This window comes from Diabrotica virgifera, chromosome 10, assembly GCF_917563875.1.
Source record: "Diabrotica virgifera virgifera chromosome 10, PGI_DIABVI_V3a".
NCBI lineage: Eukaryota > Metazoa > Arthropoda > Insecta > Coleoptera > Chrysomelidae > Diabrotica > Diabrotica virgifera.
The window spans coordinates 103,767,274-103,783,341 of record NC_065452.1 but is presented as its reverse complement, the minus strand read 5'-3'; the positions used below and the strand labels follow the sequence as shown (position 1 = coordinate 103,783,341).

General features: G+C 34.0%; 1 protein-coding gene across 1 annotated transcript in view; it reads right to left on the bottom strand.

Annotated features, from left to right (window-relative positions):
- The window catches only part of LOC126893430 (proclotting enzyme), an 80,916-nt gene extending 72,776 nt beyond the window's left edge, over nt 1-8,140 (bottom strand). The window contains exon 1 of the mRNA XM_050663620.1: nt 8,022-8,140. Within this exon, the coding sequence (XP_050519577.1) occupies nt 8,022-8,058 (37 nt within the window). The 5' untranslated portion in view covers nt 8,059-8,140. The remainder of the gene's footprint in view (nt 1-8,021) is intronic.
- Nucleotides 8,141-16,068: the final 7,928 nt, after the last annotated feature.

The window sequence follows — 16,068 nt, the reverse complement described above, 5'->3', positions numbered from 1 at the left end:
GCAACCTTCTTAAACAAATTAATGAAATCTGAAAATGTTCATTGTTTTCTTGTTAATACATAAGCCTTGATAAATAGAAAGGAATAATTTACATTTAAATTAACTTTCGTTGAAGCTACTGGATTTTACTTATTTAAATTTATAGATAACAGCTGAAAACAAATTTCTTCCTGTACAAGACGAAGATATGATCGTTAATTTTAAATTCATGAGGCAGTATAATATGTTTATACATCTTATACTCATAGATAAGATAGTCATATAACAAATCAATGGAGAAAAAACATTAATAAATGTATTGAAAAAGATGTTCAATGTTTGTTCGACAAGAGGCGTAACACCGTCCCAATGAAATAATGCACACTAGATATACTATTCATAGACATTGAGGGAGCGTTTGATAAAACAACATTCCCAACCATCAACCAACAGCTCAATGTAAGAAATGCCCCCCTGACCGTGAGCGAATGGATATTTAGTATGCTGTCCAATAGAGCAATAAGCATATTTATGTAGAAGACGTTTCGGTTCAGGTTAGAGGGACGGTTACTAGGGAATGTCCACAGGGGGAGGGGTTTACCTTAACAAGAACAGTTTCTACCCAATTGCAGACGATATGACCGTCTTGCAAAGCGGTAAGTGTGAGGACACACTATGTGAGAGATTACAAGTAGGTGAAATACCTTGGTATTACCCTTGACAGGAAATTAATATGGACCTCTCACCTAGATAGTGGAGCTAAAAGAGCATATATCGCCTATGAACAGTGTCGGCGAACGGTCGGACGCACTTGGGGCCTTTCGCCTAGGGTGATAGTAGCCTGAATCTACACTACTGTCATTAGGCCAACGCTAACTTACGGAGCTATTGCTTGGGTACCAAAAGTGCTACAGGCAACAGCGATCAACAAACTAAACCATATTCAACGGATCTTCTTCTTCTTCATGTGCCTTGTCCGTTGCGGACGTTGGCTATCATCATAGCAATTTTAATTTTGTTTGCCGCGTTTCTGAATAACTCGATCGATGTTAGTCCAAACCATTGGCGTAAGTTTTGAAGCCACGAGTGTCTTCTTCTTCCGGGTCCGCGTTTGCTTTCTATTTTACCCTGTATTATCAGTTGGAGTATATGATACTTATCATGTCTCATAATATGACCGAGGTATTCAAGTTTCTATTTCTTAATTGTGAAAGAGATTTCTATTTGTTTTCTCATTCGGCGCAGTACCTCTACGTTGGTGGTGTGAGTCGTCCAGGATATTTTGAGGATACGTCGATACACCCACATTTCGAATGCCTCCAGCTTTCTCATTAATGTTTCCGTCAGTGTCCATGCCTCTGCGCCATACAGCACGACTGTAAATACATAGCACTTTAGCAGCCGTACTTTTAGGCTTGCCTAAATGTCACAGGTGCCATGAAAACAACACCAACTGCTGCAATGGAGTGGCTCATTAGAATCACTCCTTTATACATATATATCAAAGAGGTGGCGCTGATGACGATGGTGAGATTGCGCTCAGCGGTTGCAAAGCTTGATGCAGGAATGGGACAATTGAGATGTCGTTTCTGGCGGGGTGAGCTAGAGGCACTGCCCCAGCTACATGCGAATCATGGATGCGACTCAATTAACCTACGTTTGTTTTCGACAAACCCTACAAAATCGAAACAAGACAACATAGGGAGTCAAATGTGGCAAATGCATATTGCATCTACACCGATGACTCCACAATGGAAGAAGGCTCAGGATGCGGGATATACTCTAGATCACCGAACCTTAGTATCAAATGGGGTATGTACAAAAATTCCAGCGTGGTCCAGACTGAACTGGCTGTTATCTCCATAGCTTCAAAAGAGGTAACCCGAAAAGGTATAGCCGGTATAACCATAATAATCTACACAGACTGCAGACAAACGCCGCTAACCCTGAACAGACAACGTGTCACACCAGGGTTAATAATGTATGTAGTGTGATTCACTAGCCTAAGTTTCGGATGGTAACAAAATAATCCAGGGGGGGACAATCCAGATCGCTGAACCTTACTACAAAATGAGGTATGGGCAAAAATGCCAGCGTAGTTCAGACTGAACTGGTTGGTATCTTCATAGCCGCAAAAGATATAACCCGGAAAGGTATAGCCGGTAAAACCATAATAATCTGCACAGACAGCAGACACTACTAACCCTGAACAGACCACGTGTCATATCAGGGCTTGTAATGGAGTGTCATGAGTCACTGGCCCAAGCTTCGGATGGTAATAACATCATCCTGAGGTGGGTTAAAGGACACAGCGGAAATAAAGGCAACTGCATTGCTGATCTACTAGCTAGGAAAGCAGCAGGCCTAAGACTTTTAGGACCTGGTGATCTTTTTGGTTGGTCAACGGCAACAATCGCGGAAATTACCAAATGTCACTCCCACTACTCCCACACGCAAACCGTGAAAAGATGAGAAGAAGGGCCGGGATGTAGACCTGCCAAGGTAACACTAAGGAACCTTAGGAAGTCAGCATAAGAAAAGTACTTGAGAATGACCAGGAAAAACCTACGCTTGACAGTTGGTTTTTTAACTGGCCATTGTCTATCTGAGACAAACTCAGATACAAAAACTATAGAGGCATATCCTTACTCTATGTGGGTTATAAGTTACAAGGTGGTTACGTGGATCATAAACCGGAGATTTATATCATTTCACAGAACAAATCATAGGAGAATACCAGGCCGGATTCAGACCAGGACGGTCTACTATTAACCAGCTTAAACGTAAAACAAATATTAACTAAAGTGGGAGCATGACATAGATATCTACCAAATCTTTGTAGATTTTCGACAAGCCTATGATAACAAAAATAGAGATAAAATATATTTAATTATGTATGAATTTGGTATACCAAGGAAATTAGTAAAGTTAGTTTAAGCCACCATGACTTATACAGAAGCGCAAGTACGAGTTCTAAATCCATTGACAGATCCTTCCAGATAACTAACGAGCTAAAACAGGGAGATGGTCTAGTATCGACTATGTTTAATATATGTATGGAGTATGTTATAAAAAAAATGTCCGCAGATGATATAAACGATATGAAGAACCGCAAGAGACATCAAAGAACTTTATGTGGAGCTTGAAGAACATGCGAAAGAAATAGGGCTAGTCGTCAACGTAGATAAAACTAAAGCCTTAACACAAGCAAGAAAATAACGAAACTTGCAGAGTTTGACAATAGACGGCGCTAACATTGAAGTAGTAAAATAGCTCACATGCCTGGTACTGGTATGAGATAACAGAGGACAGCAGTGAGGAGGAGGAAATACGGAAACGGATAATGCTTGCTAACAAAGCATACTTCTCTCTGTTGCAGGGGTTTGGATCCAAAGACATCCAAAGGGAAGTAAAGTTTAAAATATATAAAACAATCATACGACCAGTAAACACATACGGCATAGAAACATGGATCATCACAGAAAAGACACTAAACCTTATTAATACTTTTGAAAGAAAGATATTAAGGGAGGCGTTTGCGACAATGGTACATGGAGAATAAGGTTCAACCACGAGTTATACCAATATTACAAAGAATCCTCTATATGAAATTATTCAAAAATACAAAGATCGCGCTGGGCAGGTCACCTCATAAGAATGGACCATAACAAAACACCTAGTAGAACGCTTAGCGGAGCTATGGGGGACGTCGGACAGTAGAAAGACCAAGGAAAAGGTGGATAAACGAAGTGAGAACCGATGCTAAAGAGATATTGAGGGTGGATAACTGGAGGAGAGCAACCAGGGACAGAGATACTTGGAGGCGGATGCTGGTGGAGCCAGGGTCCGACTTGGGCTGTAGCTCCATAGGAGAAAGAGATTAAAACATGGAGCAAAGGTTGTGTCTTATTATATTCTTTTTCCACGGCAAAGGTTATTGTCTCTTCTTTATCGTTTATAATATTATTTATATTATTTTTTATATAAACTAAATTTCAAAGCAAAATTATGGCTTTGACCCACCAAAAATAATAAGTTGCATTAGGATGCTTTAAGGGGCTATCCTAGTGTGAAAGTACGAAATTCATATACAGTAAGGTCTCGTTTTATGCGGTGGATACGTTCTAATTCTACGGACTTTACTTGCATTGAAAAAGTAGGGATATGTTCCGTATTTTTCTAAAATCACATAAAATGGTGGACGTTTGTCCACCAAAAATTGTATGTCTTTGATGTTTTTTTCTCCATTGGCCAAATAAAATCTTAAAGAAGAAATTAAAAACGTAGACTAACGATATTGAGATTGCAAAAACCTCTTCTAATGGAACATAAAACTTTACGACACTTATTAAATGTTTCATTCCATAAATCAAAATGTTCTGTTGATTATACTTTATACTTATACTGTAACTTGAAATCAGCGACATTTATGCCTGGTTGAGTGGTTGCACCAACATATCTTAAGCTTAAGAAGTGCTTTAAGCTCAGCTTACTAAACATACGTGTTTCACCATTGAGTCGTATATCAATTTTCAGCTTGCCACAATGGATTGCCACGTAGATTGCATCTTTAACTTCTTCTTAGTTAAGACGTGCTTAGATAGAAATCGAAAATTATGGATCTATAAGCTTAGCTTAACTAAGCTGAAGCTTAGGACTTGTTGGTGCAACCAGGCATTAAACTCTTAAATACTCAAACGTTTAAATTTAATTTCAAAACAATTACAGGTTATACCAGGGGTGGGCAAATACTTTTAAGCGCGGGCCAAAATGAAATTTTCAAAATGGTCCCGGGCCGGAGAGCTATACCCAGCATGTACGCTGCACACACGCTGTTTTTGGTGGAGGTTTTTTTCTGCCCAAGAAATTTTTTTGACAAAAATACTATAAGTATCATATTAAAGCATTTGGACAAAGACATTTGACTATTAGTAATAGATAATACTAATAATAAATTGTCATAGTTGGGGTGTGGGTGTACATGCGAACAATTTGTTCCCAGTAAAATTACCAAATTTTGAATGTGGTCCATTATATTAAGCCATAACAAGAATCTAGATAAAAAAGAAATTTAGAAATTCAAGAGCAGCCTTTATGAAGATAAGGAAATTTCTGAGTAACCAAAGATTCAATCTGCAAATCTGATATCGAATGGCAAAACGTTATGTCAAGTCAACCATCATTGACGAACTTCAAAGGAGACGACTGATCTGGTATGGTCATGTAGAAAGAACGGACGACGACAGGCTGCCAAAACAGATTTTAAAACTGACGCCAAGGGGAAGAAGAGAAGAGGGCCGAAACAATCCTAGCTGTGTGACATTCAGAAGGTAATGCCAAAAAAGAACCTTTACCCTGGCGAACGCAACGACGGACGGACGAAGCTGGAAACTGGGAACCGGAAGGCGGAGAACCCTATAAAAAACCGGGATAATAATAAAAATGGTATATCCACTCCACTCTTGTTTATTGAATTGTTAATGCTGACTTAATGAGAAAGCTGGAAGCTTTTGATATGTGGCTCTTTAGGAGAGTTTTGAAAATACCATGGACCGATTATATTAGAAACGAAATGATATTGCACAGAATGGGAAGAGACAGAGAACTTTCGACCATCATTAAAAGGAGAAAGACAGCAAGAAGAAAGGGCACATACTTAGAAATGATAAGTACGTTGTTGTAAGTTGTTGCAGCAGCTGATTATGAAAGGTAAAATCGAAGGAAAAGGGTCCTGGTAGACGACAAATACCCTGGCCGAAAAATATTCGCGCTTGGACCAGGTTAAACTCAGATGCTTTTAAGAAAAGCAGAAGATAGAGATTCATTTCATTGAACACTACGAACACTAATACTGTTGATTTCAACAAAATCGCATAAAAGAGATGAAGAGCGCAAAATTTCGGACCAATGCTTTTTTAAATGCATTCCTTTTTTTCGAATCCTGAGGAAACTAAAATATTCTTGAAAAATTTAAACGCAGAATGAAAGATTACATTATTACCGAGGGCCGAAAATCCCTTGATGATTGAAAATAAGATATTTGAAATTAAAAACACATTAAATTTTCTCTTTTTTTTACCACTGTGACTTATTAAAATAAACATAGAAGTTTTCAGTGACTTTCGGCCCTCGGCAATAATGTAATATTTCATTCAGCGTTTAAATTTTTCAAAAATACTTATTAGTTTTCTCAGGATTAAAAAAATAATGCATTTAAAAAGCATTGCGCGTATGCTCTTAATCCGGGAGCAGTCGCGCTCACTTCTGTAACGTAAATAGTCGCGCGCAGAGAAAAAATCTCACAATAAATACGAATTTAAATCAAATTTCTATTTTATAATATTTTTATTTACTTGATACGTTAACAATATCTATTTTTAACAATTTTAAAGCTAATAAGTTCTCACCAAAGCCATAAATTCCACAAAAAAAATTAAAAAATAAAAAAAATAAAAAGAAAGTTTCTACGCATTACTACGATCTTCCTCGAGGCACTTACGAGTGGAAAGCAATGTTAAAAAATTTTTCATCAAGTTATCACGGAAGGAAAAGGATAAAATGTGAGATTTTTTCTCACGGTGCGACTGCTCACGGGTTAAATAAATTGCTTGCGGGATTTCTCAACGGGCCGGAAAAAGTAAGCAAAAGGGCCGTATCCGGCCCGCGGGCCGGCTTTTGCCCACCCCTGGGTTATACCTTTCAATGCGAAACTCAGATGCGAAACCTTTCAATGCGAAACATCATGTAACAAGGGGAATACCCGAAATGCAAACTCTCAGATTACTGACATCTGGATGGGAATAGATGATATTAATTATACTAGTTCTTCATAATAGAAATTTTTGTACGAAAAAATACAAACCGCACAACTTCAAAGTCGCATTAAAATAATCCGCATAAAAAGAGACCTTACTGTACCTACTTTTTTTGTGAATTTCTAAAATAAAAAATACTGTACCAATTGTTTTGAAAATTTGTATTATAAAACGAAGTACATGCAAAACAATTTTCATAAAAAATATTGAAAATTAAATTATTTATGCGCCATCTACTGGCACCGTGAAAATAAAAACATGACTCCACTGCTGCAGTGATTCAAGTGATTGGGACTAATAGACATCCTGAAACACAAAATTTAAAAGTGATTATTGAAATATAACTTATTTCCTATACCATCAACTAGGATTTATAAAATATATCTATTAAAATTTGGAAAAATGACGAAGATATAGTAATAAAAGGCAGATAGAGTATACTTTCGCTCCTAGAGCATCATCAGGGGCATTTCCTAAAATCAGGAAGATATCCCAGCAAAATGCAACATTTGTTTGGCAAGAAAGAATTTTTTAATTGGCAACTAACACATAACATAAAACACACACTGGACGAAGGACAAACAGATCAAAAAATAAATTAAATTATGCCGGGTACTACATCTTGACAAGTCGAAAAATGTAAGAACAATATGTAGTACCCGGCATAATTTAATTTATTTTTTGATCTGTTTGTCCTTCGTCCAGTGTTTGTTTTATGTTATATGTTAGTTGCCAATTTAAAAATTTCTTTCTTGCCAAACAAAATACTTCTATTTTAAATGACGAAGTGTTGAATTTTTTTTTAAAATAAGCTAAATTATTTTCAGTTTGAAAAACCGCCAAATTGACATTTTTTATCCGATCAGAAAACCCCCTAGTTGATGGTATAGAAAATAACTTATATTTCGATAATAACTTTGAAATTTTATGTTTCAGGATCGCTATTATTAATCCCAATCACTGCGGCAGTGGAGCTATGTTTTTATTTTCACGGTGCCAATTAGATGACGCATAAATCGTTTAATTTTCAATATATTTTTAAGAAAATTGTTTTACATGTACTTCTTTTTATAATAAATCCTCATGCAAATTTTCAAAACAATTGATGTAGTACTTTTTATTTTAGAAATTCCCAAAAAGATATATGAATTTCGTACTTTTACACTAAGATAGCCCCTTAAGAAAATAGCTTCAGCACAATATTATATTAAAAAAATGCGCACCTACCAATAAAAGTTATCCAATAGCGCATCCTGAAGTGCATCCTTAGGTAAATCCTACCAACAATAATTCGCACCGCATGAATTCACATACAACACACTAACTGAAAGTTATCGTTTGACCCAAATTTGTTCAGTAAAGACAAGACAAGCCAAAGCCAAAGAAAGTACCTCCCTTCTTTCTTCATTTCTCCCACTACGACATCACCTTTTACTTTCGTTCACATTAAACAATTTCACCTATTCTGTTTCTGTTTATAGTCCAGGCTATATGCTCGCCCCCGTTAGGTAAATTATTGCGATTCGTTTTTTTCACAAACTTGTTCAAAAACAGGTCCTTATAACAAATCCACAGGGTACCAGGCGGTACCGCGGTCGGAAACTTATTTAATAATTTTTTCATTTCGGACAAATTTTTTTAGATTCTTTGGGTTATTTTGAGCAAAAAGGGTCTCTTGTAATTGTTTTCTAAAATTGATTGTTGTCGAGTTATACGCGATTTAAAATTTGAAAGACGCGAAAATGGCTATTTTCAAGGTTTAATAACTCAGTTAAAAATTATTATTATTTAAGTCAGAAAGTGACCAAATCAAAGTTTAAAGCCCCCTACAAGATCATGAAGAAATTTTTATTATTATTTTATTACAAAGCTCTTATTTTTAATTATTAACAATGAGCGCTAAGCGCGTATTGAGCGTCCGCGAGAGAGATGTACCATTGTACGGCCGCCTCAATACGCGCTTAGCGCTCATTCTGAATAAATAAAAATAACAGCTTTGTAATAAAATAATGACAAAAATTTCTTCAGGATATTGTAGGGGGAGCTTTAAACTTTCTGACTTTTATAATAATAATTTTTAACCGAGTTATTAAGCCTTGAAAATGGCCATTTTCAAGTTTTTCTAATTTTAAATCGCGTATAACTCGACAACAATCAATTTTAGAAAAAAATCACAAGAAACGTCCGAAGTGAAAAAATTGATTTTTTTGAATTTGTTAAAAAAAAGAATGTGTGTGTACTTTGTACGCACGTAAGAAGTTATACTTCTATTATGTGATTTCAGCGAAATTGATATATATGTACTTTAAACAGTTTATTTATATTTCATTTAAATATTAAACTAATTTTAATACTTACTACTTTCCAAAAAATTTTATTAAAACAATACCAAAAATTAAAAAAATAAAAGAATAAAACACACACAAACACATTGAAAAATGCCACAAAGATATGATTTCTGAACAATAATTGTTGGCAAAAATTTTAACTAAATATGCATTTTCTGAAAAAAAAATTATATAACAAATATACTTACAATCATAAAATGTATAAAAAAATAAAAAATAAAAACCTGCATTGGGGATCAACCCGCGCATGTTAGGGTGCTTAGATTTGTAATCGAAGCCTCTACTCATTTACCACACATATCCGTCATGAGGGAAGTTAGGCCAACTGAACGTTTTACTGTTTGACAATTCTGAATTTAATAAAATTAAAATAAAAATGTGTACCATTTTTATTCGGTTGCGATGCGAAGGCAAACCAATCTTACTTTTTAATTAGAATACGGAGTGCAGTCCAGTTCCTTTAACCGCGATTTTCTGCTCTTATTGGAGCTTCATCAGAAGAAACGTAGGCACTGTTCTCCATAATCCAACTAAATTGCATCGAGAGGTTTTCCCACACATCGCAACCAAATGGATGATAATAGGTGGCTAGCGCCATCTGGCAATTGAAAGACGAAGCAAGTTTTCAATCCTAATAGTAAATTAATAATATTGAAAAATATTAAAAATCACTAAAAGATTTTTAAATTGAAAACTTATTGGTACATTTTCATGGTAACACCTTTAAATTCTTGGAGGTGTTACCATGAAAATGTACCAATAAGTTTTCAATTTAAAAATCTTTTAGTGATTTTTAATATTTTTCAATATTATTAATTTACTATTAGGATTAAAAACTTGCTTCGTCTTTTAATAAAATTAGTTTGATTTTTGTGGAATTAAAATATTAAAATACAACAACACATAGAGTAAGAAAACAATATATTAGATGAAAATTGGTAGAAATTTTGTTGGTAATCAAATTATGTAAATCAAAGCATTACCTACTAGGTAGGTACATTTTCCATTTTTCAAATAGGTAAGTACCTACCTATGTAATTTTTTATTACAATACTGAAACATTTACAATTACGTACCTGTTGCTTTTAAAAACTATTAAAAAGTCACTACAATTATAAACTTGCTTTTGTCTGTGTCCTCACAACAATAAAAACTAATATACACAATATTTGTTTACCCATAACCATTGACATTAATAAAATAACCGACATATTGAACAATTGTTGACAGGTGACAGGTCATTGTAATTACCCAATCAGAGCACGTATAACGTTTGAGCTGCGCCCAGGACCAAGACTTTTGATGAATTCGCGCACATATAAATTTACTCCCAACTCGCCTAAAGAAGTATAACTTCAAAAATTGTTTAAACAATTTTCCGACCGCGGCACCTTCCGACCGCGCGGTTATAAGGAACTCTTTTTGAGTAAGTTTGTGCAAAAAACGAATCGGAATAATTTACCTAAAGCCCTGGTTTGTCTGACCAGATCGGCCCGAAATATTTCGTTGATATGGCACGAAAAAGATCGCTCTATCTCAGGGAATTATTCCGTTTAGAAGTTTCGTCTATTTGTGGTTTGTATACATACAGTCATTTCGTTGCGATGTAAGTTTCAGTGTCAATTTTATGTATTTAAAAGGAACTCACGCTAAAAATAATGAATGCAGACATGACTTTGTTTATTGCCATGATCTTAGAAGAAAAACAGTATGACGATGATGTGTCTGCGTTATTAGATGTAATGAAAATAATACAAGTCTGAACATGTTTGAGAATACCTAGATCCAAAGAAGTTCTTTACGAAGTGTTGGTAGTAAATCATCTTGTGGACAGTGATACCAAGTTCAAAGAATTTTTTTGTTTAACTCCGCAACTGTTCCATACTGTACTGAAGTATAATATAGAGGAGGAAATAACTTCGCAACCTACAAACAAACATCCAAGATCTACTTCTCCCAAAGAAAACTTGTAACTTTGTATACAACAGAGGATTTTCTTTATCTTTTTCTATTCATATTTCATTCTCTAGTGCAGAAAACTTTAATTTATATTCATTACCGATAGACATCTTTAAGATATTTAAGGTAGTCTGTTCTAACAAAAAAATACAAATATTTTAAAGAAATACAAATTTTCTGTAAATAAGTGCCGTTCTTAAATCGTTGAAATCAAAACGCGTTTGATTGAAACGAACTACTTGTTCACGAACAATCTTAGCGCTGTTTCACATTACAGTGGAACCTCGATTATCCGTCAGGGCACCGGACCAAGGGTATGACGGATAATCGAAAAGACGGTTAACAGAACATTAAAAAAATTCAAAATTTATAGTACAGCTCTCAAATTTTATTTGTATGTTTTGTTTGACAATACAGTAGATTCGCGATTATTCGAGACTCGGTCATCCGAGCCCCTCAGTTAACCGAGGCAAAAGTCATAACTGGTGAGTTACAATTTTCAACCTTGGCGCAACATCGCCGCCTCAATATCAAAAAGAGGAATAAAGCTTATGCAAAATCAAAGACTTTTTTAAACAGTAATATTGATAAGGTAAATGTTATTTTTATCTTTTACAGACAGTACTGTATTAATTTTGTCATTAAAATATCCACAGTTATGATTATTTACGTGTTTTTCTATCAATATAACCAATCTCAGTGTTAACCGAGTTTTTCCGTATCCGAGGTAATCACGGTCCCAGTTACCTCGGATAATCGCGAGTCTACTGTATAAGAGAGATTTGTGTTCGTAAATACAATCTAATCAATTTGTCAGCTGTAGTCTGTGTCAGCTGTAGTCTGTGTCAGCTTCTGAATCTGCTTCCTCCGCCTCTGTTGCCATTTCAACGATTTCATCATCTGTCAACAATGGATAGCTTTTTGTGTCCTCATCACAAATTAACCATTCTTTTATGTCATCTTTAGGCCACGAAAACAAAACAGTTAATTCATTCTTAAAATATGGTGATAGCAAAACTGTACATTTCAGCGAATTTCACTTGGCCTATCGACTTATCGCAATGTTCAAACAAAATGAATTTATGACTCATTTTTTACTTCTGTAGTCAATACAACTTATGTACGGACCCTGACGGTTAACAGAGGTGACGGTTAATGGAGAGACGGATAATCGAGGTTCCACTGTATAAGAATTTCGACCGTGCGATGGTTAAAATCTACATATACAGTCCCTGGCCATATTATTATGACCACGTATGAATTTTTACAAAAATCAACGGTTCCACTAGGTAAGTTTTATTTAAAATATTATTCTTAAATTTAGTTTTGTTATGCAATGTTAATGTTATGCATTAACTATAATATATTTAATAATAAACAACAATAAAATAGTTGAAAATATTACATATTTATATTTTTTTAATATTTTGTTGAACTTCTGACCTTAATTAGATGGAAAATATTTGGGAGCTTTTAAAACGAGAAATTTCCGATGAAAAGGGCACTAGCGAAATTGTTTTGATTAAAGAACTAATATATCATTGAAACCACAATGACAAATTAAAGCAAAAAAAAATTTAACTGCATTCAAAGTATGCCAAGACGGGTACTAGCGGTAATCAAAGTTAGAAGGGGCTCAGCAAAATATTTAAAAAATGTAAATATGTGATATTTTCAAATGATTTATTGCTGTTTATTATTAAATGTATTATATTTGATAATAAACACCAATAAAACATTTAAAAATATCACATATTTTTATTTTTTCAATATTTTGTTGAGCCCACTTTAACTTTGATTAGCGCTTGTATCCGTCTTGACATACTGTGAATGCAGCTAAATTTTTTTTTGCTTTAATTTGTCATTGTGGTTTCAATTATATATTAGTTCTTTAATGAAAACAATTTCGTTAGTGACCTTTTCATCGGAAAATACTCGTTCTAAAAGCTCCCAAATATTTTCCATCTGATTAAGGTCAGAAGTTCAACAAAATATTAAAAAGTATATAAATATGTAATATTTTCAAATGTTTTATTGGTGTTTATTATTAAATATAATATAGTTAATGTATAACATTAACATTACATCACAAAATTTAATTTAAAAATCATATTTTAAACAAAACGTACCTAGTGGAATAGTTGATTTTTGTAAAAATTCATAGGTGGTCATAATAATATGGCCAGGGACTGTAAGTGGCTCGAGCAATCATATGGAATCTTTCTCCCTTCACCGCTTGAAACGTTCGGAGAAGGGAGAAATATTCCATATGATTGCTCGAGCCACTATGTACATAGATTAGATTTTAACCATCGCACGGTAGAAATTCTTATAATGTGAAACAGCGCATATACACCTTTCCGATTTCGTTCCGATCTTTTATACAAACCGTTCTTATTTATTTTTCATATCTTGGGTTTTAATGGAAATAGGCCAGGGTAATAAGACAAAAATATACCCTATTCGTGACACTTCAGCAGCCAGGGTACTGAAGCGTTTTTTCGACAGATAATACCTATAGGAACAAATTATAACTATTTCCTGCGTAGGATCTGGCGGCAATTTTTATTTATAAACAATGAACTGTCAAAAAAATGACATTTTCCCCTTTTTCTCAAATCAACGGAAAACAGTGAAACTTATGATTTTTTTAGTACAAAATATCTTCGAGATTATGGAAAAAGCTTTAAAATGACGTATTACAAAGTTTGATATACTCATTTATTGTTAATATAATTGCAAAAAAAGGTCGGAATGGCAAAAAAATATATTTTCTCAATAACTGTTGTAAAAATTAGTGTACAGCTTTGAAATTTTTGTCAAATAAGGGTTCTTTGGTGCTTAATATGTGATAAAAATTTCAAAGCGATTCATTCAATTGTTTAAATTTTATTCAAATTGTTTATCCCAGAGAGCATTTTTTTGCAATAACATAAGTCAGAAAAAAATGACCTTAGAACCATTTCACAGGTGTTAAAATGAAAGAGCATGGTTTAAAAAGTGAATAAAAAATGCATTTATTAGTAATAAATAATTATGCAAAAGTATACTCAATTTTTCTTTATAAACTTTTTGAATAACTTTTTCCAAAAAAATTAACTTTTTTACCCTGTTTTAAGTGCACAACTACCAAGTAATATTATCTATATCATAATTGATAAAAAATTGTAATAAATATGTATAATTTCTTATATAACAAAATAAAAAGTTTATAAGGAAAGATTTACGATACTTTTACATAATTATTTATTACTAATAAATGCATTTTTTATTCACTTTTTTTAAACCAAGTTGAAAATATCGCTCATGCTCTTTCATTTGACACCTGTGGAATGGTTCTAACGTCATTTTCTTCTGACTTATGTTATTGCAAGAAAAATGCTCTCTGGGATAAACAATTTGAATAAAATTTAAACAATTGAATGAATCGCTTTGAAATTTTTATCACATATTAAGCACTAAAGAACCCTTATTTGACAAAAATTTCAAAACTGTACACTAATTTTTACAACAGTTATTGCGAAAATATTTTTTTTTGCAATTCCGACCTTTTTTCGCAATTATATTAACAATAAATGAGTATATCAAACTTTGTAATACGTGATTTTAAAGCTTTTTCCATAATCTCGAAGATATTTGTACTAAAAAAACCATAAGTTTCCCTTTTTTCCATTGATTTGAAAAAAAAAATTGAAAAATGCCATTTTTTGACACTTAATTGTTTATAAATAAAAATGGCCGCCAGATCCAAGCAGGAAATAGTTACAATTTGCTCTTATATGTATTACCTGTCGAAAAAACGCTTCAGTACCCTGGCTGTTCAAGTGTCATGGAAAAAATCTTATTACCCTGGACTAAATACGGTAACGTACTTTTTCGTACTATGTCGCCGAAATATTTCGGGCCGATCTGGTCAGACAAACCAGGCCTTAACGGGGGCGACGATACAGCCTGGACTATTATGAATTTATCTAAGGCGCCTAAAGCCAGACTCGATGTTGTAATTAAAATGTTAAATGTTAAGACCATGTAATTGCATTATTAGTTAGTCACCTTTTGATTTCTTTACGGCGGTTTATTTTATGAATCAGGCGGTCATAAAGTACGTTATGTTGATTAAACCTTACAATTATAGAGTATAAAAGGAAAGGTCCATTTGTATGACAACAATTTCGTTTATTTTATTATTTAAAAGTTAGAAATTAAACTACACTTTATTTGTTTGCAACTGGCAGCTCATTATAAATAATACAAATCTAATAATATCTTCACTAATATGCAAACGGATATGGGACGATTGCGCCGATTTTACCTGAGGTAGGGATGGCGGTTTTTTACAAAACACCGATTTTCGGTCATACCCTTTTTTTACTCTTCTTCTTCTTCTTCTTCTTCTTCTTCTTCTTCTTCTTCTTCTTCTTCTTCTTCTTCTTCTTCTTCTTCTTCTTCCTCTTCTTCTTCTTCTTCTTCCTTCTCGAAACTCCTTATGCCCCTCAGGGCCGTCGGAGGTTTTATTCATCCTCTATCCATATCTTCCATTTCTTGCGGTCCTTTGCTAACTCTTTCATTTGTTGAAGTGTTTTTCCTTTTTCCTGTCCAATTTCTATAATCTGATCGATCCATCTCTTCCTTGGCCCCCCTTTCCTTCTTTTACCATATCTTTTTGATTCCATCACCTGCTTTTGGTAGTCTTCCTTGGCCCATTCTGTTAATGTGTCCATACCAGTTTAATTTTCTTTTTTGGATCTTGGTTATTATCGATTCCTGTTTCAGTCTTTGTCTAATATCTTCATTTCTTATTCTGTCCAATTTCGTTTTTCCTGCTATTTTTCTCAGCTGCTTCATCTCCGCTGCGTTTATTGTACTGTCTATTTTTGCATTGTTTACCCATGTCTCATTTGCATATATTAAAGTTGGTATAGATATTGCATTGTATACGTTCAGTTTTATTTCTTTATCTATCTCTT